The sequence below is a fragment of the Talpa europaea genome, assembly GCF_964194135.1.
Source record: "Talpa europaea genome assembly, chromosome: 16".
Taxonomy (NCBI): domain Eukaryota; kingdom Metazoa; phylum Chordata; class Mammalia; order Eulipotyphla; family Talpidae; genus Talpa; species Talpa europaea.
The window spans coordinates 14,767,531-14,784,482 of NC_140084.1; the positions used below are offsets into that span (position 1 = coordinate 14,767,531).

The following is a 16,952-nucleotide window of genomic DNA, read 5'->3' on the forward strand; positions in this document are numbered from 1 at the left end:
TGTCCCCTGGAGCTTAAAGGATTTTAGTGTTGAGGAGGAGAGCAGAAAATTAATCAAAACTAAATATTATATATATATATATGCATATACACACATATGCTGAATATTATATCAACTAGTGATGAAAAATAAAGCAGAGGAAGAAAATAAGGAATGGAAGTATTTAAAATACCATTCTGGGCAGCATTACCAGGCTTCACAAAACTATCCTTACTCTTCAGGAGAAAATCATCCATCCTTCCCCAGTATCCCTACCAACAGTTCTAATGTAACACCACCCCTAGTGTTCATTACACCAACAAAGCACAACAAAACACCAGTTCAGATCAATAGTATGGGTATTATGGAGGCGGAATGAACTTGGTAGCCAAGCACATCAGAGGAAAATTAACCTAAACAAAGTTTGGAAAGTTTGCAATGGAAATACAGATTCTGTATCTGCAAGCAGAGCTATCAAATGCAGGCTGCCCAAATTGTACTTCACCACAGCATCCTTCCATACCCCCCACAGAGCACTTCACAAGTCTAGGGTTGCTTGGAACACACTTAGGGAAAGACTGTATTTTCCCTTCTGCCATACTGACTCTTTGAAGATAGGTATGGCTCCAACACAACAACTCAACCCAGCTCATTTGTCAGACTGAGACTCAGAGATTGAAGGCATCTTAACATGCAAATATGTGGTAGTCAGGAAAAATAAGCACATTCATTGCTACCAGCTTACTGTTTTGGACAGATCTAAAGACCTATAGTAAGTGGTGTCTGTTGGAGGGTGGAGTATGCAGGGAATGTGAGCTCACTTTTTTCTTTTTTGATAATAAAAGTAAAGAAATAATGATGTTTGCTTCCAGCCTCCACCCCTCCCGCAAATGCCCTGGGAAGAAACCACTAAGAATTTTCCCCAAAGCATGTATTTAACCTGAAAGATGGCGTATCCTTTTTGACAGACTGGAGCTGATATTTCCAAGAAGGCTGCAGAACAAAAAGAGACAGAAATCACAACCCTCAGGCTGTACTAATGCGGTTGCTACCACTCACAAGTGGCCATTTACATTTAAATTACTTGAAAGTAAATCAGATTCAAAACTCAGTCCCTCATTCCTGTTCACCACATTTCAATAGCCACACGAGGCAAGTGGCCACTGTATTAGAAAGCACAGATAGAAAGCATTTCACCACCGCAGGAAGTTTTACTGAGCAGTGCTGCTAGAAATATACCCCTCCAGGATCAGATCCTTAAAATTGCTCCCCCAAACCTCTACCTTTTCTGACTTCCATTGAAGATCTCGAGCAATGACCATGCCCTTCTCATGCTCATTTTAAAACAGCCACTTTTGTGGCACCAAGGAAATCATCACACATCCCTTTGGGTTCTTCTAGGGTGGCAAAAAATCAAACAAGCAACAGGCAGATTGATAAGAAAAAATCAAAAGAAGTTGAATAATAACATGTATGCCTTGATATACAGGAGAGACCTAGCATGATGGAATAATCCTCCCATGTGACTTCAGACGCCATCTTAGAGAGCACAGCTAAGACAGGACTTTGGGGGGGTTGGGGGAGAAGGGAAGGTCAGTTAGAGAGGCTACCAGGGAAGGCAGGGTATGCAGATTAAGTTCTGCCTTCTCTATGGAAAGGACATAAGGCCATTAGGTCTTCCTACTACATACTCTAACATAAGTTTATTTATAAATATCTTTTTCAAAGCAAGCTCCACCCAATTTCAGAGCCCTTTGCACGAACTCAGTCCTTTGACAAAAAACACCTATTTGGGGGGAGGCAGACTCCCCCAGCCATAGGGCAAATATGACTCAAGAAGCTAAAAGCAAGAGATGGCAGTTTTCTCAGAGGGTTTATCCTTCCATCTCTCTCCCCACCCTGCAGTCTTTATCATCTCAGATACAGCAGCACAGCACAGACAGCAAGGCTTCCCTGGGGTGTGACCAATGGGTTGATGAGGCACCAAAGGGTTAATACCAAGGGTACAGCCTAAATTTGGGGAGGGATGGGAGTTTCAGCCTCCCCCACCAACCTGTTAAAGCAAAAGAATTAATCACAGTGGAGCTTTGAATTCCTAGAGGTAATGCCATCAAGGTAAGAACACAGAGGGTGAATTTTCCAGGGAGCAGACAGCCTGTGTTTCTTCCACAGACACTGAGTTTCCCATGTGCCCTGGAATATCTTAAGCCAATTTTACCACGAATTTACATGCTAATTAGAGACCAGACTGCTCCTCATTGTGCTCCTGGTCCCCCCATGATTGTAGGCCAGGCTGAGCCTTAATTCAGATGAAATCTTCCCCAGCTCCAGCACTGTTGTTACTGGTAATTAAGCCTACTTGATTGTTCCAGTACACAAAGATTACATGACAGTTAAGGGAGAAAACATAACTAATCTTTATTTCATTTGTAAAGGTAAAGGGAAATGAGAACTAACAATGACATTAAAACGTGAATGATGCACACCCATTCATTTTCTGTCAGGCCTGGCTCACAGGCGGCTCAGAGATTTAAGGCATCTTAACATGTGAACATATATCTGTTTTACTGTTACACAATGAAAATTAAACATGGAGGAAACCACAATGAATTACTTTGAAAAATCACATTTGCTGCACCTGGAAATAAATCCCCTGCAATTTACCTATTTTTGTAATCCACGATAGATCTTGAAGCACTTTCCCTTTAATGCCTACCTAACCTCTACTTCCCAGTCTACAGCTGCTTGAATCTGAAAAAAGCAAAAATTAACGAGTGGAAGTTAAGGATAGGCTCAGCTCACTGGCATCTTACCTCCAGACTTCCTGAACTTGACTGGCTTCCCTTCATTTTTTTCAGATTCAAGTTGCATTTCTACCACCTTCAAAGTAAAGACTTATGTCAGAATCACCTGAGTCTGGCCGCAAATGCAAATGTCAGTATCCCCGAGGCCACCAGCCATGAGCCACGAACATACATGCTTAATCAGTCCCAGGAGATTGTTGGAGATACTGAAATTAACTCACCACCATCTTTAACAACAAACCCTCAAGAACAAAGTCCTACCGTCATTTGTTTCCATATCTCCAACATCCAACTGGATACCTAGCCAAGAATGGGTACCCAGCTGAAGAACATGCTGATGCAAACTCACAAGCTTTTCTTTTCAATGGGTCTTTAAAAAAAAAAAAAAAAAAGAGCAAGGGCTGTGTTAAGTAGGGAACTCTTCACTCCAGCCCACTTTCTGCAAAATAATGCCCCCAATTTCCCTGGAGCCCCTTCTGAGACAGACCTGCCAAGTGGCCAATTTCCAAGACCAGAAAGATCATCCCAATGCTACCAGAAATGGTGCCTCCTGGCACTGGGGGATACCATCTGCCCTTCCTTCTGGGGCTGCTACATCACCCAGTGTTAGAAGGAGGTGGCCTCTTCCTGATATCAAAGGTTTCCCTTTGGAATGTTTAAACCAGAGCTTTTAACCTTTACAGCAGAATCATCAGAAATGAACATTGTTGAGTGAATTTCCATCCTGAGATAAGTACTTGTGGGGTATGATTTGGGGCACCGGTTGTCCAAACAGCATCCTCATCCTATGACAATTTTGATGTTGAGGACCCCTGCCCCATTTGTGCAGAAATTCCTATTTAAACATAGTCCTCAAAGAATTCCCTAAACTTCCTCTTCCTAAAAAGGGGGAGAATGCTCTGATTTGGGGGTGGAAGAATTGATGGAGGAGGGGGCAGCGAATTGGGGGGTAGGAAAGTGTCTGCTTCTCAAATGCTCAACCCATTCATTGCAACCAGTATACTCAGAAAATGAGATCCTCTAAAAGCTTAAAGACCCTTTTGCAAATTGAGGAAGAAGCAGGGGAAATTCACATTTCTTAGCATTCTTAGGAAAAGAAGACTAAGAACTAAGTGTTCCCTATTCTCTTACCAACCCTCCACAGCCTACCTAGACCCCACTGCTTACTCCCAGACAGAATTAATTGCTTCCCTGCTGCTCCCCAGAGCACTTAGTCCCTTTCCTGGATTAGAGCACTTAACTGGCATTAAATCTAATTGTTATAGGTCTTTTCCTCAGACTTTGCTCTGGAAGGCTGATTGGTAGTTTCTTTATCTGTGTGCCACAGAGGACTGGTCTGGAAGTGCTTTTCAAACACAGCTTCTAGGTGGGTAGACTGCCAATAGCACCATCCATCCTGGTCCCTGGGATATGCTTCTTTGAGAACTAAACCTAGGGGTTAACCTGGCAGGCTGGCTTGATCATTTTTATAGTATTGCTTCTCTTGAACTCATTTTCCAGAATGATGTACCTCAAACAAACCTGTGTGCATAAACTACAGAGACAAATCATTTCCCTAAAAGGCATTAATCTGTGTTGTTTTGCAGGTATGGAGATACACACACATTTATATACACACAGAGACATTCATGTATATAATCTAAATTATATAATAATTATAATTATATAATCTTATTGTATGTTTTCTTCTTGTGGAGTTTCCTGTTCTATGACTTCCAGCATTAAATGCCATCAAAGTGAAGTGTTCTTCCAGCATTAGTTCTGATCTTGAAAACACTACTCTGTGTTTTGCTTGGAACACAGCAATGCATCTCAGAAGCTGCTTTTTACATTAAGGTAATCCAAACCCTGCTACACTCTGACTTTATGATGTCTGAACATGGGTTGTTGTGTTTTTTATCCCCAGAAGGTTTAAGTCATCTTTTTCTGGTTTCTTGAGCCCCTCATTGCTTCCAGCGGCCCCCCATCTCCAATCCATCCCCTACTCTGCACTGACAGAGATCTTCCTCAACACCCAGACTTACTAGTCACTCCTCTCCCTTAAGAAAGAAGGCCAACCTCCACCTTGCTGCCTTTTCATTGGTTCCCAGAGCTCCTTTCAGCAAAACGCCCTTTTAATTCTATCCAGACTCTACTACCTGCTGCTGAGAATAAGCCTTCACTCACGCTTGGCTTCTGCTGTTTCCTCTGTCCAGAACGTCATTGTAGGGTAAATAATAAGTGATTTTCAGGCTTTTCTGCCCTCCCGCCATTAGGATTGATGATGGATCCCTGCGGTTCTGAATGCATGCCTGATGGCGGGCACCTGGAGTAGGGTGTGGGCACAGGTAGATGGGATTCACCTGGGCTAAGACTGGGCTTATAAGGGTGGCGTCACGGGGACACCAGCAGAAGAACCATGAGGAGAGAGAAATAGCGAAAAAGAACAAGACCACCAGACAACGCCAGAGAGCCCAGAAAGAATGAAGACTTGCTGGGGGCTGGGAAGCCTCCAGCTGGTATCCTTTGCCAGCCATGTACCTGGCAAATTCCAGTAAAAGCCTGAAAAGCCACTGAGGGCTCCAGGACTTTTCCTTTACCCAGTTTGCTGGATCAGAAAACCTGCTCAGTGGCCTTCCTGCCATTATAGTCATCTTCTCCAACTTGGCCTCTTAAAACCCCATCCATCCCTCAAAACCACCAGCGAGTCAGCTGCAGATCTGTAACTGGGATCATCCTCTGCTCTACCATTTGCCTGCTGTGTGACCACAGGCAAGGCACACAACCATTCTCATCCTCAACTTGCTCATTTTCAACAAAACAAGTGTTCAAAAAATGAATGAAAGAGCAGAAAATAAAATCCCCAGACAATAATTTTCAGCCCCCATGCAATCCTCTGAACCTTTATTTTTTTCCCCTTCTCATACAGAGAGGAGAGAGCTCACACTGAGCATTATGGGAGCAGACAGTCATATTTATTATCATACCCAGCAGACTAGGAGAACTTGGAGGTCAAGAAGCCTCATTTCAGACATGCCTCCCACACAGTCGCTATGCAACGGATATTGGATGACGAGTTAATTTATTCCCTTTCATTCACAGCCAGATCCACATAATTCACTGGCCAGTTGCTCGTGAGAGATGGTGTCAATGTCAATGAACTCAGAGGTCAGACAGATCTAACCTTGAACCTTAACTGTATGACCTTAAGCAAGAAATTTTTTATATCGTAATCTGGAAAGTGAGGATAATAGCCCTACTTCATAGGGTTACTCAGACGCTTAAGCACACTAATGTGGGTGAAGTGACAGCCACATTATTATTAGGATGTTATCAACTGCTGGTTTGGGGCATCCCAGCCTCAACAAAATTGGGCCAGGTGAACATCTGAGCTCAGTGGTTTTCAAAGTCTTGCACATCATGACCCAACCGTCCCACCCACCAGGCCCTTGCTGTGGCTTTTGAGGCAATTTTAGTTTTGTGGACCAAAATCTGTGGTTCATTTTTATGGAGGAAGCTCCATAATAATAATAATAATAAAAATTATTATTATTACTATTATTATTTTTAAAAATGAATTAAATTTTATGACTGTATTAGTACAAAGACAAATATAATCCAGGCTGGGTTCTCTACTATATATTCACTATTAACGTTTTCATTTCCTCCTCCTGATTTTAAAAGAAATTAGAATGAAAACATTTTTATGGGCTCCTAAAGTCACAGTGGGCCCCAGGCATTGCGCCTCCTGGGCCGCACAGGGAACAGGGAAGTCAGTCCTACCTGAAGTCTCAGAAGTCTGATGCCTCAGTCTCAGCCGCAGCAGGCCTGGCTCCTCTTCACACCCTTCGGGGTGGGAGGGTGGGGGGCTCTGCACTCCACCAAGACTTTGCAAACCCGCCTTTCCCGGCCCCCCCTCTTCTGCACCTTCGTCTGACTGACTTTCCACACGAAGCCCAGCGCTCCGCAGTCCCACTAGCTGCTTCTTGAGGTGGCTCCATGGAGAGCACAAGGCCACGTTCCTCCCTCAGGTGCTCTCCATGGACTTAAAGCCTCTGCTTCATCCGCCCAGTGAATGGGCTCCTGCCTCTCCCTCCCACCAGACTGCAAACCCCACGCGGCTCGTGGCTCTCAGGAGGATGTGCACGCGTCACAGCAGGTGCTCGGGTCACCTGGTCAGAAAGGTGGCACCAGCATGACCTCCTAGCGACAGTGAATGTGAATATTGAAAACTTTCAGAAAGTTTTTACAACTGTCTATTCCAGAATTCTCCACACTGCCTCCTACTTCTGAGGAGGAGCAAGAGCCTGAGTAGAAGCTAAACCACGAGCCAGGGACCTCGTGCCTCGCCAGCCCCGCCCCCTCGCGCTCCCAGCCACGCCCCTCGCGCTCCCAGCCCCGCCCCCTCGCGCTCCCAGCCCCGCCCCCTCGCGCTCCCAGCCCCGCCCCCTCGCGCCTCGCCAGCTCCGCCCCCGCGCCTCGCCAGCTCCGCCCCCTCGCGCCTCGCCAGCTCCGCCCCTTCGCGCCTCGCCGCGCCCCCTACCCTAAGCCCCTCCCCTATACTTTACGTAAGCCCCTAGGCCCCGCCTCCAAGCCCCGCCTCTCCCTTCCCAGCCCCAGTGCGGCTCTGCGCATGCCCGTCCGGCTGAGCCCCCTTCCTGGAGTCTCCCAGGCCGGGGGAAAAAAACTTTCTGCTGGATGATGTCGCGACCTTGTCCTCCTCAGAAGCCACTCAGGTAAAGCTGCCCAGGCCTCTTGCACCCCGAGCCGGCCTGGCCCGGTCATGATCGCGGGCGGCGGGCCGCCGGGGCTGACTGCTCAGCGCTGGGTGCCCGGCCAGCGCGCCTTGGCCGGAGACGGAGCCGGGCTTGGGCCGTAGTGGGCTCACACCCACGATCAGGGTTCACTCTCCCTGCCAGCGGCCCCGGCGTCTGCACCACTGGACCCCCGGTAACCAAGAGCCCGCGTCCAGCTGCCCCGGGTCCAGGGACAGGCTGTTAGTTCCACTTGTGACCTGACCTTAGCCCCCTGTTAGGTAACATCCCCGGCCCTCACGCACTTGGTCTTGTCCCCTCGTGGGATTCTTGTGAGGATCAAAAGAGGAGTGTGGGATGAGCTCTTGCAGAAGGGGTGGCTCCTACTGTTGGTATTTACTCCTAGGACCAGTCCCTGATACTAGGCAGAAGCCTTTTTTTTTTTTTTTTTTTGCAGCCTTTGGCTTCTGCTGGTCCCTTGGGCCACTCAGTGGGGATTGCTCCAGGCAGACTGGCTTTCTGATCCAAGGCCTGCGTGGATAGGATACATGCACCCTGAGGTCCCCTCCAGTGCTGGCATTCTGTGATTCTTTTTATTGTTCGATCGTTTTGAAACTCACTATGTAACCCAGCCAGTTTTTAATTTGCACCTGCTATGTGGAAAGAGGCAAAAAACAGCAAACACCTCTTGCCAAAAACCAGTCACCTAATCTTGGGGACATTTATGACAATAGTTATCATTCATTGGGCCCTGGCCAAGAGCCAGCCGTAGTGTATGAATCCTCACAAATATCCTCAAGCATGTCACTGATAAGGAGAGGGGGCACAGATAGGGCACTCCTAACGCTGGAAACCGGTTTTGGCTGACTTCAATATCTGATTTTGCCCACTATGCAAACTTCATTTTTAGAGCTACTATAACTAAGTAACACAAAATGGGTGACTTAAAACAGCAGAAATGCAGTCTCTCATAGTCTGTAGCCAGACATCTGAAATCAAGGCTAGAGGAGGGCCAAGTTCCCTCCACAGCTGGAGGCAGCAGCATTCCTGGCCTGTGGCAACTCGGGGTGCTCCTAGGCTTGTGACTGCATCACTCCAGTCCCTGCCTGTGTCTTCACATAGCTTCTTCCACGTGTGTATCTCTGTGTCCTCTCCCCTCGTAAGGACAACAGTCACTGCATTTAGGGTCCACCTCAAATCCAGTATGAGTTCATCTCAAGATCCTTAATTACATTTGCAAAGATCCTGTTTCAAATAAAGTCACGTTTTGAACTCATGGGCTGATGTAAGTTTTGGAAGGACACTAATCTACCACACAAACCAGCAACATAATATGAATTCAGAGTCATGGATTCAGGGTAACATTTGTGGTTATAAATGCAATACTTGCATATTATCAGGTGATCATCCTTAAAGTGATAGAGATGCTAATTCTCAGGGGAGGCCTCAACTCAAACTTAGGGAGTCACAATTTAGGGTAGGCCCAGCAAACTGTGTTGTCACCAACCCTCCCTGTGATTTCACTGCTGGTAATGTTTGAGAGCCACTGTTACAAGGCAGCTGAAGACAGACGAGTTTGATAGAATGCCCTAAAAGCCAGGTGAAGAGCAAGTCCTTAGCTTTCTAGTGTCCTAACCTTAGGACAACTTGTTCCGGTAAAGGTTAAAGATCAGTGAAGTGCCCCCCGGTGGCGCAGCGGTTGAGTGCTGGGCTGCAAAGCTGCCCGCGGCCTCTGCAGCGCCAGTTCGATCCCCGGCTGCTCCCTGGCCACGGGAGGAGGATCCCACATGGCACGCAGACCTCTCCTGACACCCGCTGCTCCCCTAAGCAGTGTGCTTCGGTCCTTCTGCTTGCTCTGCTCCCCACTCTGTAGATTCTCTCACCCTCCCACGCTTCTGACTGTACCCAATGCTTGTATAAATAAATAAATAAATAAATAAAGAAAGAAAGAAAGAAAGAAAGAAAGGTCAGTGAAGCTGTCATACTTGATTATGTTATGGATTTCAACACTTAACTATTGCATCGTTGAAGGAGTGTTTTGCCTTTAATTTAGGTTTCAGAGTGAATTCATGTGCCCAACTTAAGAACTTCTTGCCTCATTTTTTTCCTGCCAACAATCATGCATTTGGGGTAATATTCTTCCTGCATTTGTATTGAAAAGTACACTGAGAGTCAGAAATGGTAAGCCCCAAAAAATGCAACAAAGCATAAACACAGGCAGGACTAGAAGTTGTTTTTTTTTTTTTTTTAATTAGTCTCGTGACTAAAATATTTACCTGATTTTTTCCCTTCTAGAAATGATTTGATAGATGATGCTAAAGCCCGCCTACAAAAGCATGACCTGGGGGCCAAATATTCTAACTTTCTTCCTAACAACTACGCCATCCTTATACCACTGGTGGCTAAAGATGGGACGCTGCATCTCTTGTTCACCCTGCGGTCAGAGAAGGTGGGTGACAGAGGTCCTGCCATTGAAACTCAAGATATTTGAAAACCCCACGATATTTTGTTACTTTCGTACATTTTGAGGCCACAGGTTCTGAAATGGATTTGAAATATTTTGATGGGCAAGAGGGGGTACAAGAAGCCACAGCATAATGTGGCATTTTGGGGAGAAGTTTGAAAGGGAAAATGAGTAACTTAGCTGGCCAGTAATAGAAGGTAATTTTAGGTTTCTTAACTTCGGTGCTATTGGCATTTGGGCTGGAGAATTCTTGGCTGTGAGATGTTTAGCATCATGTCTGTTCTGCTCTACCCACTCAAAGCCACTAGCGCAGGCACGCACACATAGACACCCTCAGAACCTGCAGGTGCCCTCTGCTTTCCAGTTCTCAGGAGCCCACAGCATAGTCACCTTTATCCCTGCTTTAGTCTCACCTTTATTTTTTTTAAAAGAGTTATTTATTTGTTTGTTTGTTTAATACAAGCACTGGGTACAGTCAGAAGCGCGGGAGGGTGAGAGAATTCACCAGAGCCAGAGTGGGGAACAGAGCAGGCAGACTGATGAAGTACACTGCTGAGGGGAGCAGCGGGCGGCAGGAGAGGTCTGCGCGCCATGTGGGACCCTCCTCTGGTGGCCGGGGAGCAGCCGGGGATCGAACCAGCGCCGCAGAGGCTGCGGGCAGCTTTGCGACCCAGTGCTCAACCGCTGCGCCCCCGGGGAGGCCCTAGTCCCACCTTTATTCCCTCTTTCCTCTCACACCTTCCTCCCCTGCCTTCACATCTCCTCATTCCCCCTCCTTATCTCTTCTCTCTCCAACTCTACCATCTCCCCCTCCTTTTTATGCTTCCTTCTCAGCTGCATCTCTTCTCTCTCCCCTCTACCCTTTCTGCTCCCAACTCTCTAGGACTTATAAAAGACAAGAGGAATTTCAAGAGCAAAACATAGATTGAAGTCTTAGGAAATTAAGCTGCAACCCTATCTGGCTTCTGAGTAGCATTCCACAGGCTTTATTTAATAAAAATTTTATGCTATTTACAAAAAGGAAAATGCCCATAATAAGTATCCTTTTCAATGCTCGCAGGTGTAAATAATTCTTTTTATATATATATCTATTTTCTTCAGAACGGTATAAAATTTTCTTAAAAGTGGGAATTCTCGTTCATCAGAAATGGTTTTTACTTCCTGTGAATTGGAATAGGTGTATAAGGCAACTTGAATTTGACACGCTCTAGGGTCCTTTTTTCCCCTCCCACCACCATCACTTATGTCCTCATTGGCCCCATTCTCCCACTCCTAACCTCAGAAACCTCACTTCATTTATTAACAACCATTAGCTTTCGTTTTTCACTTTGTCAAGTTGTCCATTATGTGAATGTCAATATCTGTCTTTGTCATTCTGACTTGCTTTACTACACACCATTCCCTCTCGCTGCTTCCATTTTGTTGTAAGTGGCAACATTTTCTCCCTCCTTATGGCTGGACAGTATTTCATGGTGTGAATAGGCCACATCTTCTTGATCCAGCCTTCCATCCGTGGGCAATATGGAACAAAACAAAACATAGACTGAAGTCTTAGGAAATTAAGCTGCAACCTTCTCTGCCTTCTGAGTAGAATTCCATAGGTTTTATTTAATAAAAATTTTATGCTATTTACAAAAAAAGAAAGATGTACATAACAAGTATCTTATGGAAAAGAACTTTCAAAGTCCATTGAAAATAGCCATTAAATCAGCTATGACCGGGCCTCCCTGGTGGCGCAGGCGGTTGAGCGCCGTGCTGTGAAGCTGTCTGCAGCCTCTGCAGCACTGATTCAATCCCGGCTGGCCAGCGAGGGTCCCACATGGTGCTGCAGACCTCTCTTGTCTCGCCCGCTACTCCCCTCAGCAGTGTATTTCGTCAGTCTGCCTGTTCTGTTCCCTGCTCTGTCTCTGGTGAATCCTCTCATCCTTACCCACATCTGGCCTGTACCCGGGTTCTTGTATAAAATAAATAAATAAATCTTTTAAAAAAAATCAGCTATGACCATCACCAGTAGGTGCCTTTATTCACTGATGCCTAGATGCTGAATGCATCAGATAGGTTTGCTTTTCTAGAGGTGATGTGACACCTGGTCCATTATAAATGGGTGGTGAATGTTCAACACAGTAGAAACATGTCCATCCACTTTGTTCCCACCTGCTCTCAGAACTACAATTCAGGATAAGATGTGCCAGGTTTCTTCCCCATCAAGACCTAGGTGCATGTATATGGTGTCTTTAGGGGGCCAGTAGAGAAAAGTTTGAAATGATAGAAGTTCTTGGCATTCATCTTTTTATTTTTTTTTTTAAAGATTTATTTATTTATTTATACAAGCACTGGGTACAGTCAGAAGCTCGGGAGGGTGAGAGAATTCACCAGAGACAGAGCAGAGAGCAGAACAGGCAGACTGACAAAGTACACTCCTGAGGGTAGCAGTGGGCGGCAGGAGAGGTCTGCGCGCCATGTGGGACCCTCACTCAGTGGCCGGGGATCGAACCGGCGCTGCAGAGGCTGCGGTCAGCTTCACAACCCAGAACTCAACCGCTGTGCCACCGGGGAGACCCGGCATTCATCTTTTTAAAGGATTCAAGTAAAAACTTTTTAGGGGGGGTGAGATCTTGTTCCTCACTTCTTACCCACTAGCACAAAATGTTAGATCTAGGTACTGGTTGAGTGAGTGAAGGGATCCAAAATTGGAATCACCCACTGCAGCTCTGTTCTTTTCACATCCAGCTAAGAAGGTCACCCGGAGAAGTTTGCTTCCCTGGAGGCAAGCACGAACCTACAGACGCGGATGATGTGGCCACGGCCCTCCGGGAAGCCCAGGAGGAGGTGGGGCTGTGTCCTCAGCAAGTAAAGGTCGCGTGCCGCTTGGTGCCATATATGCTTGACGTAAGGGTTGGAATGGAACTGGGTTTCTTAGACCTTGCAGTGGATCTGGCATCTTTTTTTTTTTTTTAAGATTTATTATTTATGCATATAAGAACTGGGGTACAGACCAGAGGTGTGGGGTGAGATGATTCACTAGAGGTGGGGAGGGGAGCGGAGAACAGGGTGATTGACTGAAATACACTGCTTAGGGGAGCAGTGCGCAAGTCAGGAATGATCTGCTGCACCATATGGGTAGCTCCCTGGAGCAGGGGTTCAAACTCATGCTGCAGTGGCTATGGGTAGCTTCACAGTTCTGCGTGTTACCCCCTTGCACCACCAGGGAGGCCCCAAGGATCTGGCATCTTTAGGGTTCCGCATTTGGCCAAACAAGGGCTTTGAGAGTGCTGGGCACAGGGTGAAGATGCTGGGTTTTGGGGTGGGCTTTGCCCCTCATGCACTAAGTGGCCTTGGACAAGCCCCTTTTCCTGTCTGGACCCCTCCTTCTCTATCCAGAAATGGAAGCTCCCTCTGTGGTTTTCAAACTGGGCTCTGTAGAAGACTGTCGGTGCTTCAGAATCATTTTAACAGTTCACTTTGTTCACTTTTGTTTTTCTCTAGGGTGCATTTATTTTAAGAACTCAGTGGTCATGCTACATATACCAGTTTCATCCCCTGGAGGCTCCTTTGCCCTAAACATAGTCATTTTTTATATTTACTGTAGAATCAAGCATCTCCTTATTCCACTAGTTGAGCAATACCCTAAGATCTGCTCGGCAAGCTATTTAAAAACTATTGCTACTTGCAACTGCATTTCTGTGTGGATCAAGATTTCCTTGGTAGTGTGTATACACACACACACACACACACACACACACACACACACACACACACACACTGCAAAAGCCAAAACAAATTCTAGGACTGAAGCAACCAGATGTTATGACCTGTGCATTTACTACAACTATCTCACCGTGAAGCTAATTGACTCTAGAAGGAGTAACTGTTATAAATTTGAACTTGGATATCAGCCAAGTTAAATTTATGGATTTGAATTTTTAAATATAAAATCTAATTTTAGAGTAGTTACAGGTCTAAAGAAAAGTGGCCAAGATAGTCGAGAGTGTGGTCAAATCTCCTAACTCCCATCTCCCCTGTAGTTAAAGCGTCTTGCATCATTGCCTGTGGCTCATCTCTCACAACAAAGAAGCCAATGTCACTGCATTCATATGAACTAAACCACCCTTTGCCTTTTACTCAGATTTTTTACTAATGTCCTCCTTTCTGCAACTGGAGCACATCCAGGGCACCATGTTTTATTTAGGTTTCAGGACTCCCTAGTCTTGTGAGCTGTGACAGTGTCTCAGATCTTCCTTCTTCTCACAACCATGACCATTCTGAGGTGCACTGCCCTCAATTTGGTTTGATCTGATATTTTTCTCATGATGAAGCTAGGGATTGTGGGCTAGCTGGTGGGACCATTGCTTCTGCCTCCAGACAGTTTACGATTCTAGATTTCCCACCCACAGCAAGTCTAAAGTCTGCCCCCATCAGTCATCCCCAGTCCAAATGTCGGCTTTCACCTATACCTCCAGTCTCAGAATTCTCCCTCCTCAGAATTTTCCACAAGTCTATTTGTCCTCCTGCAGTGCCCAGCCTCACTTTGTATCCCCGGCTAGTCCCGCCTCACTTTGTATGCCCAGCTAGTCCCACCCACCTTGTCTTGGGGTGCCCAAGAGAACTCGAGACCTCACTTGCTCATTCAAGATCTTGCAGCTCTTATCAGCTCCTACATCTACATTAAATCCAAGGCCTCCTTCTCAAGATTCCTTGTAGAGTCTTTCACTTAACAGCACCCATATTCATGTGCAAGCAGCTATGGTTGCAAACAAAACCCACCACCACAAATCATGTAAACTATATATGCTATAGAAAGTAGTCATATTACATACATAATGTTCCCATAAATGGGACTAGGCCACAAATACTTTTCCATTGTTAAGGCACCGCATCCTTGTCCGTGCTGACAAGGCAAGGTATCTATCATGTTCTTTGTAAGTACCGCACAGTACACACACACACATGAGGGTGTGTGTGTGTTTGTGTGTGTGGACTCATAATAAATGTACCTTAATGTTCATCAACTGAGGGCCATTATCTACCTTACATTATTACATTATCTGTCATTATCAGACCTACATCTTTTCTCAATGGTAGGAATTTAGGATACAGACATACACAAATTTCTAGGTCAAAGGAATCCTAGATTTTTTTATGTAATATTGCCAAATTGCCACTCCAAAAGACTGCACCAGTTTGTATCCACAGATCACGTTTTCAGAGTTACCTCACACATGTTTTTGCTCAGGAAAGGAAAGCAAACTCCCTCAAGTTAGGGGAAACATAAAGACTTCTGCAGCAAGTGCTGGCTCCGTCCCGGCCCACCTTATATAACTGAGTGCTTTGGCCTGTTTTTTTAGGCTTACACAGAGGTAGCATTCGGAACAGTAATTGTGTATTTTGCTTTCTGCTTCTAGAAAAAGACAATAGTAATCCCAGTTGTCGGGTTCATAGACCACAACTTCCAGGCCCAGCCTAACCCCGATGAAGTGAAGACAGTGTTCCTGGTACCCCTGGAATATTTTCTGCACCCACATGTCTACCAACAGTATCAGCTGACAAAGGGTGGTCTTCAGTTTCTGTTTCATTCCTTTGAGTACACAAACCCGGAAGATGGGGTGACTTACCATATCAAAGGGATGACAGCAAGGTTAGCAGTGCTGGTTGCCTTTATAACTTTAGGGGGAAAACCTGCATTTGAGGTTGACTTTAATCTCAGTGATCCGGTGTCATCTGCTGAAGAGTCTTTCCTAAAGGCTCATAAACATTTTACAAGCAACTTATGATGAAACCAACAGCCAAATAACAATCTAACAGGATTTTGTGTATGGTCATCCACCAAATAACATTCATGACAACTGCTGGAATTTGACAGGTGCAAATAATTTTCCTGCAACAGCAAGGAAAAGCTTGACCTTTTTTCTGGTTGTCCTCTATTATCTGAAAGAGCTAAAGTCTCTTGAAAGTGGAACACTGTGTTTATAGTGTCGCACAATTTCACCCACAAAATGTTAACAATATTTTTCTCACACATATGAAAAAAAGTCTGTGGCTCATAGTTGGCCATTAATAAATACCTGTTGACTAGATGACCATGTGATGTATTTATCTTATTTGATAATTGACATAGGAGGTAATATCTCTTTCTGTCTGTTGCTATATGGAACAGAAACTCCCCACCTGCCATCAAAATCTGTTCTTCTATCTGGGTAGAGTTGAAGTTGAATCCATAGTTCTCCAAGGTGAAATAGCATTCCCCAGGACCCCCTGCAGTTAAATGGGGCTCTGGAACACAGTTTAGGCCAATGGGGCGTGAATGACCTTGCAGTGACCTTGACATTGCAGACCATTTCCAATTGAGTAAGTCAGCTTCCCTGAATTCTCTTTCCCCTTTCCAATGTGGATTTATCTACAGCCCAGCCTTGACCATACAGAGAAGAACAACTTCCAGAGAATAGCAGAAATTTTTTCTCCAAAAAACTCTGGAGCAAAGCAACCTGCCACTTCTGACTATTCGCTTGGCACTGTAATGTAAGAGAAGTCCTTTTTCTAGTACTGTTATTTGGGGTAACTGTTAGAGTAGAATTGTGCTAAAAGAAAATACTAGAACTCTTGAAAACAGCTGGAAAGATATTCACCCACACTTGAGGTATTGCCTGCAATGAGAATTCAGGGTGAGCTACACTCAGCATATGGACTCTGTGATGAGCACAGGATGCCCTGGTTGTTGATGCCGTGGCGTTTGGAGCCATCATCCAGAGCAGTCGAAACAAAGGGATACGAGAGGCCCACCTGCCTGCCAGTCAGAGGAGAGAGAACGTCAAGATGATGAAAACAGAAAAGCACTGACTTTAAGGACCAGCCCCAAATCAAAAGTCAGAAACACATGCATTCAGAATTGCATGCCTTGAGATCAGCCACTTCTTGCCGGACATCCCCATAAATCATGCTTTCCAGTTGGCAGGGATTTCTTTGTTTTATTGTGGT

General features: G+C 45.5%; 1 protein-coding gene across 1 annotated transcript; it reads left to right on the top strand.

The window, feature by feature from the left end:
* Positions 1–7,545: 7,545 nt before the first annotated feature.
* NUDT7 (nudix hydrolase 7) lies at positions 7,546–15,751 on the top strand (the record flags this gene model as incomplete). The annotated part of the gene is made up of 4 exons (XM_084256833.1): positions 7,546–7,637; positions 9,812–9,965; positions 12,711–12,869; positions 15,383–15,751. 4 exons carry the CDS (start codon positions 7,546–7,548, stop codon positions 15,749–15,751), a joined length of 774 nt encoding a protein of 257 aa, XP_084112959.1.
* Positions 15,752–16,952: the final 1,201 nt, after the last annotated feature.